General features: G+C 41.4%; 1 protein-coding gene across 1 annotated transcript in view; it reads right to left on the bottom strand.

Moving 5' to 3' along the window:
- The window catches only part of LOC106586788 (amine oxidase [flavin-containing]), a 70,801-nt gene extending 52,060 nt beyond the window's left edge, over window positions 1-18,741 (bottom strand). The window contains exon 1 of the mRNA XM_014174441.2: window positions 18,538-18,741. Coding sequence (XP_014029916.1) covers window positions 18,538-18,589 — 52 coding nt within the window. The 5' untranslated portion in view covers window positions 18,590-18,741. The remainder of the gene's footprint in view (window positions 1-18,537) is intronic.
- Between the last annotated feature and the right edge of the window lie 1,017 nt (window positions 18,742-19,758).

Genomic DNA, 19,758 nt, shown 5'->3' on the forward strand with positions numbered 1-19,758 from the left:
CTCATTGAGCATTCTGCGCTGTGCTCTTGCAGTCATCTTTGCAGGACGGCCACTCCTAGGGAGAGTAGCAACAGTGCTGAACTTTCTCCATTAATAGACAATTTGTCTTACCGTGGACTGATGGACACCAAGGCTTTTAGAGATACTTTTGAAACCCTTTCCAGGTTATTGCAAGTCAACAATTCTTAATCTTGGGTCTTCTGGGATCTCTTTTGTTCGAGGCATAGTTCACATCAGGCAATGCTTCCTGTGAATAGCTAACTCTAATTTTGTGAGTGGCAGCTCTAACCAACATCTCCAATCTCATCTACATTTACATTTACATTTACGTCATTTAGCAGACGCTCTTATCCAGAACGACTTACAAATTGGTGCATTCACCTTATGATATCCAGTGGAACAACCACTTTACAATAGTCTCAATGATTGTACTCCAGGTTAGCTGACTCCTGACTCCAATTAGAGTTTGGAGAAGTCATTAGCCTAGGGGTTGACATACTTTTTCCAACCTACACTGTGAATGTTTAAACTATGTGTATATTTAGACAAGAAAAATATAATAAATTGTGTTATTAATTTAAGTAGACTGTTTGTCTGTTGTTAGATGAAGATGAAGATCAGATCTAATTTTAAGACCAATTTATTCAGAAATCAAGATAATTCCAAAGTGTTCACATACTTTTTCTTGCCACTGCACATCTGTTGTCATAGCTGCAGACAGTGACTGACATGGGGGAACTCTTCTTGGTGTGAACCCTGTTTTGTTAGTGCCATAGATATGGTCTGTGGTCTGTGAGTGCACCGTCACTCACTCCACTCCCTACTGGGTGTGGTGTGTTAAATGTCTGTCAGACTGTCTGTGTATGTGGACAGACAGGGTGACACGTCTCTGAGAGAGGTAACAGTGTGTTGCTCTACAGAGTCAAATAGTTTTCCCCATTCTCCTTTCTGCGCTCTGCCAGCCAGCCAGTCAGTCAGCCAGCCAACGAGCCTTGAGTTCCGGGACAGCCAGCTATATTCCAGCAGTTGAGTCAAGGATAGTGCTGATTGTTCTGTATAATGTACGTATGTCAGTGTTCGCCCTGCATGCGTTCCACTGGTGTGATAACACTGCTCTGCCCAGTCCTGTTCAGCCAGCTAGCCAGGCAGATGTACCTTAGCCAACCGAGAGAGAGATAGATGCACCTTAGCCAACCATCTCTCTCTGTTGGCTAAGGTACGAGAGAGAGAGAGAGAGAGAGAGAGAGAGAGAGAGAGAGAGAGAGAGAGAGAGAGAGAGAGAGAGAGAGAGAGAGAGAGAGAGAGAGAGAGAGAGAGAGAGAGAGAGAGAGAGAGAGAGAGAGAGAGAGAGAGAGAGAGAGAGAGAGAGAGAGAGAGAGAGAGAGAGAGAGAGAGATGTACCTTTGCCAAACGAGAGTGTTGTAACTTTAATGGGTTACAGAGTTAATGTTTAAGTTAATTCATTGAGCTGTATCTAAAGATATTTTCTTTACAGTTATTTACATATGTAATTGTATTAGAATTTGTGTGTTGGAGATTGAGAGAACTACATACATACTTTGTTGTATTGGTTAGTATTGAATTACGCTTTTGACTGCAAGTTCCAGAATGCCTTGCAACAAGAGGTAGAGAGAGAACGCGCCAGTTATGTACAAGAGACAAGTGATTATCCTGACCTTTCGCTAGCAACTTACTTTTATTGTTTTATAGAATCTAAAGTTGTTAAATGTAACGTGAACAAGTATTATTACTAAAAGAAGCTTTCATCTCAAACCCGATGTCCCGAGTCATTACTTTGAAGAGAGAGAGAGATGGTTGGCTAAGGTACATCTCCCTCTGTTGGCAAAGGTACAAGAGAGAGAGAGAGAGAGAGAGAGAGAGAGAGGTAGCTTAGCCAACCAAGAGAGAGAGAGATGTAACACAAAGCCTTCACTATCTCATCCTGGAATATCCAATGCCTGAGGTCATCTGCCTTTGGCCTAAAGAGCAGGAACCTGGACTACACCATAGAAATCCGAAATACAGACATTACCATGTTATTTGTAGGATGGCATAGAGGAGACAGACCAACTGGTTGCCCTTTATGTTGCAGAGAGCTGGTAGTCCCATCCACCAAACTACCAGGTGTGAAACAGGGAAGGGACTCAGGGGGTATGCTAATTTGAGGAACATTTTACATTTGCCTAGAAATTCAAAAGGAAATGATCTTAACAGAGAAATGTTGTGTCTCTAGTATGGTTAAATGAGATGACATGCTATTTTCTAATCGATTACCTAACGTTAATTATTTGATTAAATTAATCAGGCAATAACTACTCATTAGGAATCCGGGGCGCCACAGAAGTATTAGCTTATATAGAGTGGCTATCTCCCGAATCCACTCTTAAAGATCTGAAGATCTTTTATATCAATAGCAGTCAATCATGAATTATTCTTTACCTTCTATCAGTCTCATCTGAACGTGTAGAATTCTTAGTTATCTGCACGAACCCTGGCATAAATTATGAATCAGCAATATACAAATTGGCTTCATTATTTATTTACTAACTAACTAAATAATCACAGAAATACATCACAAACATACAGTAGATACTGGTTACTAACAATGATAGGAAAGTCCCTAGTGGGCTAAGCTGATATGACGGCTTGGTAGACAAAGGGATGCTAATCCTTTGCCCCTGAATGGCCACTCAATTTCAATTCATATTTACGCCTGGATGGCGTTGTTGTCTTCTCTGTTGGAATCCGGTCCATCTGCTAGAGAGTTCATCAGAGTCTCTCTGGTTGAGTTTCCCCTAAGATCAAAGTCTTTTGTGGTTGTTAGAATGTTCTCATAGAATAGGTGTTTCGGCGGTTGTCTGTATTCTCGTCCTAACTTTACATAATTTCTAGCTACAGACTAGTAATTCGTGTCTAAGATTTGCACTTATTCTGTAGGGATCGATAGTCTCAGAGTTTAACCATTTGCAGCTGTGTAGCCAATGTTCCACGTGGAATAGTCTTGTCCTTTGGTAGGGTTGTAGTTTAAACCACTACACACACACACACACACACACAGACACACAGACTAGCATCACCCGGCATGTTTTGGTCTCAGAAATTCAACCATTTGCAACCTCAGCTCACACTGGGTTTTGCTCAGTCTGATATGAATTTAATCCGGAGTGGGTTTTATACGTAACAGTAGAAAAGGGCGGTCCATGATGTGATGTCTGGGCTCACGGGGGTGTGGCCACTGACTAGTTCATCTTTATTTGAGAATCCATACTCTCATTTAGAAGGTTAATATCATATTACATCTTTTCACAAATAGTTTCATGTTTAATCACATACTTTTCACAATATTTACATGTAAACCTGACAGCTAGGAAATGTACACTTTAAGAGATAACGTTGTGTGTTTCCTGTACGTCATGAGATCACCAAATGAAACACACTCGTCACAACTGTCCCTTAAGTGTCCACGGACTATTCCAACATTCTCAAAAGTAGCAATAGTGTTTAATTCTCCCATTTTGGGGATTTAGGAGTTTGGCCAAGTGAAGTTCTTTGTTCTCTCTGTGCTCTCTCCCACTCTTTCTGCGTGACCATGGGGAGAGTCTCCACCAGGAATGTATGACCTGAGATAACAAAACCTGGATGTAGGAGAGAGAGTGAAAGAGAGGGGGGAAGCCGCGATCTACACCCAGAAAGGGCCACTTCATGACAGAAAAATGTCCTCCTGTGTGCTACCTATATCCCCCCACTTTATTGAAGTCAGCTTCTCCACCCTGGAGGGGGAAATTAATAATTCCCAGGCCCGGGGACATGTACTAGTCTGTGGTGACCTAAATGCCAGAACTGGACAAGAACCTAACACCCTCAGCACACAGGGGGACAAACACCTGCCTGGAGGTGACGGCATTCCCTCCCACATATGCCCCCCCCCCTAGGCACAACTACAACAACATAACCTGTTAGGGCTAGGGGGCAGTATTGACACGGCTGGATAAAAAACATACCCGATTTAATCTGGTTACCACTCCTACCCAGTAACTAGAATATGCATATACTTATTACATATGGATAGAAAACACCCTAAATTTTCTAAAACTGTTTGAATGGTGTCTGTGAGTATAACAGAACTCAAATGGCAGGTCAAAACCTGAGAGATTCCTTTACAGGAAGTGGCCTGTCTGACCATTTCTTGAACTTCTTTTCCATCTCTATCATTTACTAAGGATCTCTGCTCTAACGTGACACTTCCCACGTCGTCCATAGGCGCTCAGAGCCCGGGAAAAAACAGAATGTCGTCATTCCAGCCCCAGGCTGAAACACATTATCGCCTTTCTCAAGTGGCCGATCAAGGGACACTGGGCTTATGCGCGTGACCCCGACCGCCCCCGCCTTTGGGATTTTTTTCCTCTGTTTGCCGAAAAGGAGATTCCCTGTCGGAATATTATCGCTTTTCTACGAGAAAAATGTCGTAAAAATTGATTTTAAACAGCGGTTGACATGCTTCGAAGTACGGTAATGGAATATTTAGAATTTTATTGTCACGAATTGCGCCATGCGCGCGACACTTCTTTACTATTTCGGATAGTGTCTGGAACGCATTCGAACAAAACGCCGCTATTCGGATATAACGATGGATTATTTTGGACCAAACCAACATTTGTTATTGAAGTAGCAGTCCTGGGTGTGCATTCTGACGAAGACAACAAAAGGTAATCAAACTTTTATAATAGTAAATATGATTATGGTGAGTGCTAAACTTGCCGGGTGTCTAAATAGCGAGCCCGTGATGCCTGGGCTATGTACTTAGAATATTGCAAAATGTGCTTTCACCAAAAAGCTATTTTAAAATCGGACATATCGAGTGCATAGAGGAGGTCTGTATCTATAATTCTTAAAATAATTGTTATGCTTTTTGTGAACGTTTATCGTGAGTAATTTAGTAAAATGTTAGCGAATTCCCCGGAAGTTTGCGGGGGTATGCTAGTTCTGAACGTCACATGCTAATGTAAAAAGCTGGTTTTTGATATAAATATGAACTTGATTGAACAAAACATGCATGTATTGTATAACATAATGTCCTAGGGTTGTCATCTGATGAAGATCATCAAAGGTGAGTGCTGCATTTAGCTGTCTTCTGGGTTTTGGTGACATTATATGCTGGCTTGAAAAATGGGTGTCTGATTATTTCTGGCTTGGTACTCTGCTGACATAATCTAATGTTTTGCTTTCGTTGTAAAGCCTTTTTGAAATCGGACAGTGTGGTTAGATTAACGAGAGTCTTGTCTTTAAATGGCTGTAAAATAGTCATATGTTTGAGAAATTGAAGTAATAGGATTTTTAAGGTTTTGAAAATCGCGCCACGCAAGCGTCCCACCTAGCCCATAGAGGTTAACCAATAAAAATGGGTCACAACTCCTGCAGCTCTGTCGCACGCTGGGTATGTACATAGTCAATGGTAGGCTTCGAGGGGACTCCTACGGTTGGTACACCTATAGCTCATCTCATGGCAGTAGTACTGTAGACTACTTTATCACTGACCTCAACCCAGAGGCTCTCAGAGTGTTCACAGTCAGCCCACTGACACCCCTGTCAGATCGCAAAGGCATCAAAGCCAAAGGAACTGAATAATATTAAAGAAATGCTATAGATGAAACTACAGAGTTTGTATGATAAATACACAGTCACACGCACATACACAGCACCAACATCCATGCACATATGTGCACACCCAAGGAACTAAAACACAGGAGTGCACCGTCATCTCAGCGTGTAAAGATGAAAGATCTTGGGTTACGAAACATCCACCGCAATACACAAACATATGCTCATCTGGCTTCTACCAGTGTCAATACACAGTGCTTATTACTGGGCAACAAGATTGTGAGGACAGCCTCGTTACCGTGACAACAGTAAATGTAGAGATGGAGCCACTTGGGTGTGTGTGTGTGTGTGTGTGTGTGTGTGTGTGTGTGTGTGTGTGTGTGTGTGTGTGTGTGTGTGTGTTGGCAGAGGTAAATGTTTTCATTGTTGTCCGATTGCCTTGCCTCTACTATTCAGAGGACCAAAACCAGCTTACAGCCGGTCCTCCTTAGTAGGGGTGACATAAGCAGCTCATCTTACTACATAGGTACAATGCTATAATAGACTAATACACAGCACAAAACACTAGGAGTGTATTTTGTTCAATAGCTTACAAGCTGTCATGACAGTCCCAAGTTGTTGCATCGATAAGGAATTTATTATAGTGTTTAAGGTTGCTGAAAGTAGACACATTCAGGCCCCATGGTCATCTCAGGGGCCAAACAAGGCCAGGACCCGTATTCACAAAGTCTGTGTGATAGACAATAGTGCTGATAGACAATAGGATCCGTTTTGTCTTTCAGATCATATTGAATAATATTTTATGGACAGGGGGAACCTGATCCTAGATCAGCACTCTTACTCTGAGACGCTGTTTGAACACATGCCCAGGAACCCAACTATGATCATAAATGATCCCTAGTAATCTACCTGTAATAGACGAGACTCTAGCCTGGTACTAGATTTTACCACTGTCTAACCCAATCAGAGCAGACACATAATCACTCACCTCGTATATCCCTCTATGCTCAACTTTGATCGCTCTTTTTACACTTTCTCTCTCTCCCACCCCTCTCTTCCCCTAACTACCTCCTTCCTTCCTTCCTTCCTTCCTTCCTTCCTTCCTTCCTTCCTTCCTTCCTTCCTTCCTTCCTTCCTTCCTTCCTTCCTTCCTTCCTTCCTTCCTTCCTTCCTTCCTTCCTTCCTTCCTTCCTTCGTTTGTGTGTGCGTGTGAAACTCAAAGACGTGTCAAAACAGTGAGATGAAACAGTTCTGCCTCTGACAACGTGGAACATTCTTTCCCTGCTCTGCCAAAACAGAACAGCAACACAAAACAAAACAAAAATCCAAGTCTACTTTCTGTCACTGTCCCTAGGCCCAAAAAACGCTATATATCGATCCGCAGAGGGGAGACATTTACAAGATGCGGCAATCACATTTCCCGTCTCGTGTTTTCGGGGCTCAGACAGTGATTGTCATTTCAGATCTACCAAACAAAGTGGCTGTATCGAAAAGCAATTATAGGGAAGAGAGATGTGAAATAGCATGTTAGACTGGTCATTTCTGCAGGGTAGAGAGAGAGAAGAACTAGCTACACTAACACAGCATTAATAATAGCCTTTGATTATGCTGCCTGTGAGTCCATCAGAAAACGAATTACCATCTACAGAAAGACACACACACACACACACACAGTAAGAGAGACACAGACAGAAGCTTGGGATAACCCCCTCTGTCTCTCCAGCTGAGCAAACAAGAAAAAAGCAATCACCTCACTTTTATCATTAGATATCTCAGTAGTGTGTGTGTGGGTGTGTGTGCGCATGTTTATATTTACCTGCTATAGATGAATCAGACTATAGATGTCTCTCTCACCCTAGACACAATGGCAGCTATGGGTTGGAATACTTTATGTTTGAAATGCTGTATGTTTGTTCATCGGACTGATTGCACTCAGCTCCCCTCCCTCTCCACCTCCCGTCAATTCAATTTCAATTTCAATTTAACGGCTTTATTGGCATGGGATACATATGTCTACATTGCCAAAGCAAGTGAAACAGACAAACAAAATTGAAATAAACAATAAAAAAATAACAGTTAACATTAAACTCACAAAAGTTCCAAAAGAATAAAGACATTTAAAATGTCATATTATGTATATATATACAGTGTTATAACGATGTGCAAAAAGTTAAAGTAAAGAACAAAAGGGTAAATAAATAAACATAAATACTTTTTCTTGTGACAAATATTGTCACAAATATTGCTGCTGTGATGGCACACTGTAGTATTTCACATAGTAGATATGGGAGTTTCTCCAAATTGGGTTTGTTTTCGAATTCTTTGTACGTCTGTGTAATCTGAGGGAAACGTGTGTCTCTAATATGGTCATACATTTGGCAGGAGGTTAGGAAGTGCAGCTCAGTTTCCATCTCATTTTGTGGGCAGTGTGCACATAGCCCGTCTACTCTTGAGAGCCAGGTCTGCCTACGAGCAAGGCTATAGCAAGGCTATGGTCACTGAGTCTGTACATAGTCAAAGCTTTCCTTAAGTTTGGATCAGTCACAGTGGTCAGGAATTCTGCCACTGTGTAGTCTCTGTTTAGGTCCAAATAGCATTCTAGTTTGCTCTGTTGTTTTGTTGATTGTTTCCAATGTGTCAGGTACATTTATTTTTGTTTTCTCATCATTTAGTTTGGTCTAATTGCGTTCCTGGAGCTCTGTGGGGTGTGTTAGTGTTTGTGAACAGAGCCCCAGGACCAGCTTGCTTAGGGGACTCTTCTCCAGGTTCATCTCTCTGTAGGTGATGACTCTGTGGGGTCTGTTAGTGTTTGTGAACAGAGCCCCAGGACCAGCTTGCTTAGGGGACTCTTCTCCAGGTTCATCTCTCTGTAGGTGATGACTCTGTGGGGTGTGTTAGTGTTTGTGAACAGAGCCCCAGGACCAGTTTGCTTAGGGGGCTCTTCTCCAGGTTCATCTCTCTGTAGGTGATGGCTTTGTTATGGAAGGTTTGGGAATCGCTTTCTTTTTGGTGGTTGTAGAATTTAACGGCTCTTTTCTGGATTTTTATAATGAGTGGGTATCGGCCTAACTCTGCTCTGCATGCATTATTTGGTGTTTTACGTTGTACACTGAGAATATTGTTGCAGAATTCTGCATGACCAGCTCGGAAACCAGATTGTGTCAAGACACAGTAGAAGGTACGGTGGGATTCGAAATGGTCGGTGATCTGTTTGTTAACTTGGCTTTCGAAGACCTTAGAAAGGCAGGGTAGGATAGATATAAGTCTGTAGCAGTTTGGGTCTAGAGTGTCTCCCCTTTGAAGAGGGGGATGACCGCGGCAGCTTTCCAATCTTTGGGGATCTCAGACGATACGAAAGAGAGGTTGAACTGAGTTAAAGGGTTTTGGGCACTGGCCAGCAGGGCTAGTAGATTTCTACTAGCCCGGTTAACATTCAAGTCCAAATGATGTGCCATGCGATGTTTGAAGATAACCACATTTTACTGACCTGTCAGGCTAGTTGGGAAAATGTTCTACTAGCCCAGTCTCAAAGTACTAGCCTCAGGCTAGCTTAATTTCCATCCCTAATTATAACCATTGGCTGCATGGCAGCTACAGGCCACTAAGCCCAGCCCAGTTCTTAGGGCAAAGTTAGAATGAGTTTGTGTGTGTGTGTGAGTGCTGGTGGGGTTGTTTTCCCTGGCTTTCTTCCAGATTCCTAAATACCAACGCTCTTAACCTGTTGGGTCTAGGGGGCAGCATTTGCACGTCTGGATAAAAAAAATGTACCCGATTTAATCTGGTTACTAATCCTACCCAGTAACTAGAATATGCATATACTTATTATATATGGATAGAAAACACTCTAAAGTTTCCAAAACTGTTTGAATGGTGTCTGTGAGTATAACAGAACTCATTTGGCAGGCAAAACCCTGAGACATTTTCTGACAGGAAGTGGATACCTGATGTGTTGTATTGACTTTAAACCTCTCCCATTGAAAAACACAGGGGTTTAGGAATATTTTGGCACTTCCTATTGCTTCCACTAGATGTCACCAGCCTTTACAAAGTGTTTTGAGTCTTCTGGAGGGAGATCTGACCGAACAAGAGCCATGGAACGGTGATGTCCCATTAGACACCTGGCGCGCTACTTCATGTTGGGTACCCTCGTTCCAATACGTTATAAAAGGCTATGCATTCGTCCACCTTGAATATTATTCATGTTCTGGTTAAAAAAGGCCCTAATGATTTATGCTATACAACGTTTGACATGTTTGAACGAACGGAAATATATTTTTTCCCCTCGTTCATGACGAGAAGTCCGGCTGGCTTACATCATGTGCTAACGAGACGGAGATTTTTGGACATAAATGATGAGCTTTTTTGAACAAAACTACATTCGTTATGGACCTGTGATACCTGGAAGTGACATCTGATGAAGAGAATCAAAGGTAATGGATTATTTACATAGTATTTTCGATTTTAGATTTCCCCAACATGACGTCTAGTCTGTATCGCAACGCGTATTTTTCTGGGCACAGTGCTCAGATTATTGCAAAGTGTGATTTCCCAGTAAGGTTATTTTTAAATCTGGCAAGTTGATTGCGTTCAAAAGATGTAAATCTATAATTCTTTAAATGACAATATAATATTTTACCAATGTTTTCTAATTTTAATTATTTAATTTGTGACGCTGACTTGACTGCCGGTTATTGGAGGGAAACGATTTCCTCAACATCAATGCCATAGTAAAACGCTGTTTTTGTATATAAATATGAACTTGATAGAACTAAAAATGCATGCATTGTCTAACATAATGTCCTAGGAGTGTCATCTGATGGAGATTGTAAAAGGTTAGTGTATCATTTTAGCTGGTTTTATGGTTTTGGTGACCCTGTCTTTGACTTGACAAAACATTACACACAACTCTTGTAAATGTACTGTCCTAACATACTCTAAATTTATGCTTTCGCCGTAAAACCTTTTTGAAATCGTAAAACGTGGTTAGATTAAGGAGATGTTTATCTTTCAAATGGTGTAACATAGTTGTATTTTTGAAAAATTTGAATTTTGACATTTATTTGGATTCAAATTTGCCGCTCTTGAAATGCACCTGCTGTTGATGGAGTGCACCACAGGTGGCACGCTAGCGTCCCACCTAGCCCCAAGAGGTTAAGCAAGACCGACAAGGAATCAAGACACACAAACGGAGCACACACAAAATTGATGCATGCACACACACACAGACACGCACTACCTCTCCCCAACCTTCATCACGCACTACCTCTCCCCAACCTTCATCACGCACTACCTCTCCCCAACCTTCATCACGCACTACCTCTCCCCAACCTTCATCACGCACTACCTCTCCCCAAACTTCATCACGCACTACCTCTGCCCAACCTTCATCACGCACTACCTCTGCCCAACCTTCATCACGCACTACCTCTGCCCAACCTTCATCACGCACTACCTCTGCCCAACCTTCATTGCTTTAGGCCCTGAAGCCCCTGAACATTTTGTTCCAAATCCTTTGTATAAACAGTACAGCGCTACAACACAGATAATCCTAGCACATTTACCCATGTTACACAGCACACTGATCCCAGGGCTCTCTGCCTCCACTAACATCAATACAAAAGGCAAACTGGAGGCCTTTGGAAACATCTACTGTGTCTTGACCCAGGATTTCCATTGAGCGTGATGCAATTACACACCTACTTAACTTTAACACCAACGTTCCAGGGGAAAGGTTCAGCAGAAGTGGAATCCAGCCACTTTCAAGAAACCTCTGGCCCTTAGTCAACGGCCCTGTCGAAGCTAGCCAGTAAAATCTTCTGGGACTGTTTGGAGTCCTGGGCCTATATAAAGCATAAAGAGTAGGAGTGCTGATCTAGGAACAGTTTTGCCTTTTAGATCCTAATTTATAAGATTACATGAACTAGGAGGACCTGATCCTAGATCAGCACTCCTACTTCGAGATGCATAGTGCCTGACCTACCACAGTCGGTTGTCAAAAGTTATTAACTTGTTTGCTTATAGTAGAAAGTGGTTTCAGTGGGTTACCCTTCCTATATCTCCCTTTTCTTTACCTCTCTTCCCCCTCTTGCCTTCTTAAACTAAGTTCCTCCCTTTCTCACGCAGTATGATTATTCTCCATTTCTTCCATTGTTATTTCCTTTCCCTCTCCTGTGCCATTGGTGTAGTAACAGTTCTCTAGGAATGTGCTGCTGCTGTTGCTAGCTCCCCTGGGAACCAATGGGCTGGTGGCTGGGTGGTGGCTGGCAGATGAAATGGCATTTGCAGCCAGAAGAACACAGCTCTCCACTGCTCAGTACATAAGAACACCTCCCTCCAAATCTCTCTTTTGATTAGAGACGGTGATTGTCATAAGTGGACCTCATTGTCACCTTCTAAAAGGGGAACAGCTCAGATAAATAGAGCAATTTAAAACTTGACCTAGTGTGACAGAGAGAGAGAGGAGAGAGAGGGAGAAACAGGAATTGAGAGAAAGATGAACACACACACTAATCATGTGTAAATCTGCAGTAACATCAACTTGCATGTCTGTCACATGCTTTTATAAACACAAAGGAGTTATTGAGAAATATGTATTTCTTCCATAAAAACAACGTCTTTGGGAAGACTCACAGGAGTGAGGAAACCTGGCTTATTCCTCAGAATTCAAAATCTGTTCTGGAACTCTCTCTATGGAACTCATTTCTCAATCATAAATCATAGTCATTCTCAGACAGGCCAAAATTACATCTGTGATACAACATTCAACAGCTGGAACTGATACAGTGAGGGAAAAAAGTATTTGATCCCCTGCTGATTTTCTACGTTTGCCCACTGACAAAGAAATGATCAGTCTATAATTTTAATGGTAGGTTTATTTGAACAGTGAGAGACAGAACAACAACAACAAAAAAATCCAGAAAAAACGAATGTCAAAAATGTTATACATTGATTTGCATTTTAATGAGGGAAATAAGTATTTGACCCCCTCTCAATCAGAAAGATTTCTGGCTCCCAGGTGTCTTTTATACAGGTAAGGAGCTGAGATTAGGAGCACACTCTTAAAGGGAGTGCTCCTAATCTCAGTTTGTTACCTGTATAAAAGACACCTGTCCACAGAAGCAATCAATCAATCAATCAGATTCCAAACTCTCCACCATGGCCAAGACCAAAGAGCTCTCCAAGGATGTCAGGGACAAGATTGTAGACCTACACAAGGCTGGAATTGGCTACAAGACCATCGCCAAGCAGCTTGGTGAGAAGGTGACAACAGTTGGTGCGATTATTCGCAAATGGAAGAAACACAAAAGAACTGTCAATCTCCCTCGGCCTGGGGCTCCATGCAAGATCTCACCTCGTGGAGTTGCAATGATCATGAGAACGGTGAGGAATCAGCCCAGAACTACACGGGAGGATCTTGTCAATGATCTCAAGGCAGCTGGGACCATAGTCACCAAGAAAACAATTGGTAACACACTACGCCGTGAAGGACTGAAATCCTGCAGCGTCCGCAAGGTCCCCCTGCACAAGAAAGCACATATACATGCCCGTCTGAAGTTTGCCAATGAACATCTGAATGATTCAGAGCAAAACTAGGTGAAAGTGTTGTGGTCAGATGAGACCAAAATGGAGCTCTTTGGCATCAACTCAACTCGCCGTGTTTGGAAGAGGAGGAATGCTGCCAATGACCCCAAGAACACCATCCCAACCATCAAACATGGAGGTGGAAACATTATGCTTTGGGGGTGTTTTTCTGCTAAGGGGACAGGACAACTTCACCGCATCAAAGGGACGATGGACGGCGCCATGTACCGTCAAATCTTGGGTGAGAACCTCCTTCCCTCAGCCAGGGCATTGAAAATGGGTCGTGGATGGGTATTCCAGCATGACAATGACCCAAAACACACAGCCAAGGCAACAAAGGAGTGGCTCAAGAAGAAGTACATTAAGGTCCTGGAGTGGCCTAGCCAGTCTCCAGACCTTAATCCCATAGAAAATCTGTGGAGGGAGCTGAAGGTTCGAGTTGCCAAACGTCAGCCTCGAAACCTTAATGACTTGGAGAAGATCTGCAAAGAGGAGTGGGACAAAATTCCTCCTGAGATGTGTGCAAACCTGGTGGCCAACTACAATAAATGTCTGACCTCTGTGATTGCCAACAAGGGTTTTGCCACCAAGTACTAAGTCATGTTTTGCAGAGGGGTCAAATACTTATTTCCCTCATTAAAATGCAAATCATTTTATAACATTTTTGACATGCGTTTTTATGGATTTTTTTGTTGTTATTCTGTCTCTCACTGTTCAAATAAACCTACCATTAAAATTATAGATTGATAATTTATTTGTCAGTGGGCAAACGTAGAAAATCAGCAGGGGATCAAATACTTTTTTCCCTCACTGTAAATTAGCTTGTAATATGGCACACTGATGATATCGGATCTGAAAAAAACAGTATGTGGTTCATTATGTAAATGTTGGCTGGCCCTCGCTTCATACTCGTCGCCAAACACACTGGCTCCAGGTCATCTACAAGTCTCTGCTAGGTAAAGCCCCGCCTTATCTCAGCTCACTGGTCACCATAGCAGCACCCACCCGTAGCACACGCTCCAGCAGGTATATCTCACTAGTCACCCCCAAAGCCAATTCCTCCTTTGGCCGCCTTTCCTTCCAGTTCTCTGCTGCCAATGACTGGAACAAACTGCAAAAATCACTGAAGCTGGAGACTCATATCTCCCTCACTAGCTTTAAGCACCAGCTGTCAGAGCAGCTCACATATCACTGCACCTGTACATAGCCCATTGGTAAGTAGCCAATCCAACTACCTCATCCCCATACTGTATTCATTTATTTATCTTGCTCCTTTGCACCCCAGTATCTCTACTTGCACATTCGTCTTCTGCACATCAAACACTCCAGTGTTTAATTGCTATATTGTAATTACTTCGCCACCATGGCCTATTTATTATCTAACCTCATTTGCACACACTGTATATAGACTTTTTCTCTACTGTATTATTGACTGTATGTTTGTTTATTCCATGTGTAACTCTGTGTTGTTGTATGTGTCGCACTGCTTTGCTTTATTCTTGGCCAGGTCGCAGTTGTAAATGAGAACTTGTTCGCAACTAGCCTACCTGGTTAAATAAAGGTAGAAATAAAAATAAATGTAAAAAACTAACAGGAACCGACCAACCTATCGACCGACCAACAAACAGACAAGACAGTCAGACAGACAGCGATGTGAAAGCTTTTATCCAGTACAATAACAAGATGAGCCATTCAGTACCAGTGTCTATACAGGATAAGCTCTAAGCAAGAACATTCTGGCTAAAGACTTATAGGAGTACCAGAAAGACAGAATAAGGTCAAATTGTATTGGAGAACAATTGCATGTAAATGCAGCTCCGCTCCCCTACAGAAATGCTGCTACGGTCCCCTGTATATAGGCTATTGTTATTTTACTGCTGCTCTTTAATTATTTGTTACTTTTATTTCTTATTCTTATTGGTCTTATTATTTTTAACTGTATTGTTGGACTATTTGCACCCCCCCCCCTTTTACACCCCTGCTACTCTCTGTCATTATCATCTATGCATAGTCACTTTAATAACTCTACCTACATGTACATATTACCTCAACTAACCGGTGCCCCCGCACATTGAATCTGTACCGGTACCCCCCTGTATATAGTCTCGATATTGTTATTTTACTGCTGCTTGTTACTTTTATTTCTTCTTCTTATCCGTATTTTTTTAAACTGCATTGTTGGTTAGGGGCTCGTAAGTAAGCATTTCACTGTAAGGTGTTGTATTCGGTGCATGTGACAAATACAATTTGATTTGAAATAGAAGATCATTCTACTTCTATGCATGCCCTATCTTCATCAACCAGCTCTTAGTGAGCTGCAGCAGTGGGGATAACTGTGTGGTATTTTAAAGGGATCAGGAGCCAACACTTCTGTTGAAAATATGGTGTGTTATGTCAAAACGTCTCCTGATCATCGAGCCTCGAACAGGATCATGGTTAATTTCACCACAGTGTAAACAATTTAGGATTTATATTTATATTATATATTATTCTATTCTAATTTTATTCTGTACTGGAGCTGGACTGTACTCAACTGGACTGAGCTCAAGCCAGAAGTTATGAAATCAGGACGTGGGACTTTGGACGAGTCCCACCCTTATCATTCAGAGCAGGCCGAGGAAGAGTTATACAGACCCTGATGATGGTTGCATGACCCAAACGTGCCAGTTTAATCAAATATCACCAGGATGTTTAACTCTTAGAACTAGACAGAGCAGTGTGCAGGGTTTTGCCTTTTGGAATGAATACAGTACAATATGGTTAGTACCAAGGATTAGTGGTCAAGCTCAACTCTGAGTTCTCATAGAAACAGTCTTTGGGTGCAGAGTTCTGCACAGGTTCCTCTTGTCAACTGCTGTAGTAGCCCAGTGTGACACTCCCTCAACCACAACGTTTGACACCTCATGCGGTCCTCTGTAGCTCAGTTGGTAGAGCATGGCTCAGCTTTGGCTCTTGCAACACCAGGATATTGCTTTCAATACCCATACAGGGCTGTGATAAAATTATAAAAAGGGGGAAAATACTATATCTACTTTTGCATATGCTTGAAAACTCATAAATGTCGCTGAGTTAAAGCAGTTCTGCATGCAAGAGTGAGCAAAAATTCCTCCACAGCAACGTGAGAGACTGATCAACAACTACAGGTAGAATTTAGTTGCAGTCATTGCAGCTAAAGGTGGTACAACCAGTTAGAGTGTAAGGGGGCAATTACTTTTTCACATTGGGCAATTGGGTGTTGCATAACTTTGTTAATTAAATAAATAAAATGTATATATTTTTTTGTTTGTTATTTGTAAACTTAGGTTCCTTTTATCTAATATTTGGTATTGGTTGACGATTTGATAACATTCAGTATCAAAAATATGCAAAAATAGAGAAAATCATAAAGGGGACAAATACTTTTTCACGGCACTGTACGTAAAAAATGATGCACGCATGACTGTAAGTTGCTTTGGATAAAAACGTCTGCTAAATCACATATATTATAGAATTATTGTTGTCTCCAGGAAAGGAGAGTTAGCGTACTATTTATTACTTCACCACTCTTCTACAACTATAGAAATAGAATGTGTTCAACCATCACAAAATGACTTGAATGGGAGTGTCCGTTCTATAAATGATATTTCTACGTCTAAAACACCCACTGAGTGACATTAGGAAACACCGGAGGCTGCATGATCAGAGCCAAAGCTGACATGTTCCCCAACAGATTATGATGAATGATTTGCAACTAAATGATTCCCTGTCACAAAAACAAATACTGTCTGGAGTTCAGACATGACTAGAGACATTGATTCAGCCATAGTATGTAGACATTCAGTATTTCTGTTAACATAAGCATTCTTTTCCACCCTGTTTTCATAATAATAATAATAAAAATAATGTATTCAACTTTCATAGCGCTAATCACTACATAAAGAATCACAAAGTGTTTGAAGCAACAAAAAAACTTTCAATTTAGACAAAACAACATCACAACAACATGAGCTGGACAGTCATTAGAAAGTTCACGGCTTGAGTGGTCATTGGCAATAACATTTGACATTCTTTAATCCAACATATTTCATGAGGGAAGAGACACAACCTCAAGCTGCATGGGCTGAGTTTACACAGGCAGTCCAATTCTGATTTTTTTTTAAATCCATGAATTGGTCTTTTGACCAATCACATCAGATCTTTCACATCATATCTTTTTCAGAGCTGATCTGATTGGTCAAAAGACAAATTAGTGGGGGGTTTGTGTCTGTAATATGTAGAATTACAGCAACCCTAGTCGGCAAGATGAATGTCAGCCTATATAGCCTACTGCAGGGTTCCCCAACTGGCAGCCCGTGGGCGATTATATTTGGCCCTCAAGTTATGAGCACATTATTTTTTAATTGTTGGATTTAAGACTGTAAAAACACCAGCAAATCAACTCCAAGTTAGTTCAATATGGGAAATCTGTTCCAAATATAATATAGAGATACTGTTTATGTGATCGTCTACAAATGTAAACAAGGCTTTGAATTGATTCTGTTTTACATTTACATTTTAGCAGACGCTCATGTCCAGAGCGATTTACAGGAGAAATGTGGGTTAAATGTCTTACTCTAGCGCATATCGACGGATTGTTTTAACCAAATCGGCTCAGGTATTCTAACCAACAAACCTTTCAGTTACTGGTCCAACGCTCTCACACCGCTATTCAAATATGACATATGTTTGAGCTTCTTGCAGTCAATTTGCCGTCAACAAATGATTAATGGATTGTGTTCCATCCCACTGACTATCCGTCCTCTCAAGAACAAATCAGACCGTGACTGCATCTAGTTGATGATCCCGAGCCTACTTCATGTTCATGTGCATAAAGCAACAACAACAACAACACCTACTAAGATAAGCCAGTTGTTGTATTTTAAGCAATATAGTTTATAACAGAGCAATATTATATTATAATATTGTGGTCCAATATGTTGCATTTGAACACTCCTTCCTATAAGGCGACATTTTATCAGGAGATTCAGCATCACGGAGGAGATTGTCTATGTGCAAAGCAAATAAACTGAAACTACACAGTAAGTCCATAATAAGCATAACGCCTATTCAATTATGAATCAAAAACAGAGCATGGTTATTGCAGTCTATATTTCCATTACAATAACAGCACACGTTTCGTTTCTAACGTGTCGGCTCAAATGTTGCAAATATGTCTATGCAACAGTTGGCTACTTACATAAAGTGAAGTGGCTGAGATTCGTGCAATATCACCCTGAGTTCCTTTCAATTCCTTGCCTCGCGTGCGATTGTAATATCCCCACTAGTCTATTTGCTAAATGCAGTACATTCTTTGGACGCGTTCCTTTAAATTGCACGTACCTGATATTCCTCCTCCGATAACTATAACGTCGTATGAGTTCTGTGCTGTCATGGTGTCGTTATGCCACTCTCTCTCTCTCTCCCACTATCACTGTCACTGTCTATCTCTCGCTCTCTACCAGCGCTGCCTGCCGTTCGCTCGCCTTGCTCGGTGGTGCTAAACGCCACGAGGACAGAGGATCGCATCTGTATTAAAAGCGGCGGAGACAGGCCCACTTTAGCCGACTCCGCCTACGGGTTGTAGCCTACTCTGCATGATTCTGTTGTGATATGACAGGTGAGAGGCACAATAATTGCTCCTTGTCCTAGAAAGACACCGCTCATACATAGATAGATAGATAGATAGATAGATAGATAGATAGATAGATAGATAGATAGATAGATAGATAGATAGATAGATAGATAGATAGATAGATAGATAGATAGATAGATAGATAGATAGATAGATAGATAGATAGATAGATAGATAGATAGATAGATAGATAGATAGATAGATAGATAGATAGGTTTTGTTACATTTCAGTCTTCGGTGATGTATATAAAGTGTAATATTGGGATGCAAACTCAACATGTAATACATTCCTACTCTATATCTGACATGATACAGGTCTCTTCTTTTTTTAAGCCCATAACCATGTTTGAAGTGTATACTTTATTTTCAAAGTAGATTTGTTTTAGACTATCAAGAACCACTCTGTGTGACCCTGATTTAGCCCACTGCAGTAAAAGTCTAATTCTATGTAAACAAAAACAAATGTCTAATTTTCTGCATATCGCTTGAGCTGTCTGTATCCTCCTGACTAGAGTTGATTTTTTTAAAGAAACTAAATATGTTTATCTGCATCTCTGCTCAAAACTGGGTAAAATGTTGAAAGTCATGTGAGTGTTATCCAGTACATTTAGTTATTTATTGCTTTTAAAAAGTCGACCAACCTTGCCAGCAGCCCTCTCAACCCCCCACTGACCAGGAGAGAGTGGATAGTGATGTACTAGTGTGGAGCTTTACTAGCTTAACCCATATGGGATCTAACTCGGATTATAGGATTACCACAATATACCCATTATGAATCATATACTACACCCTTCTGTACACTCACTAGGGACACAGATCTAGGAGCTCAGATGCTCAGATAGTTACATAAGCTAGATACTCTAACTTGATTGATAGCCTGAAATGGCTTCTGGGTAGCTAGATATGAGGTTGGGAGATTGGTAACCCAC

The sequence above is a fragment of the Salmo salar genome, chromosome ssa25, assembly GCF_905237065.1.
Source record: "Salmo salar chromosome ssa25, Ssal_v3.1, whole genome shotgun sequence".
Lineage (NCBI taxonomy): Eukaryota > Metazoa > Chordata > Actinopteri > Salmoniformes > Salmonidae > Salmo > Salmo salar.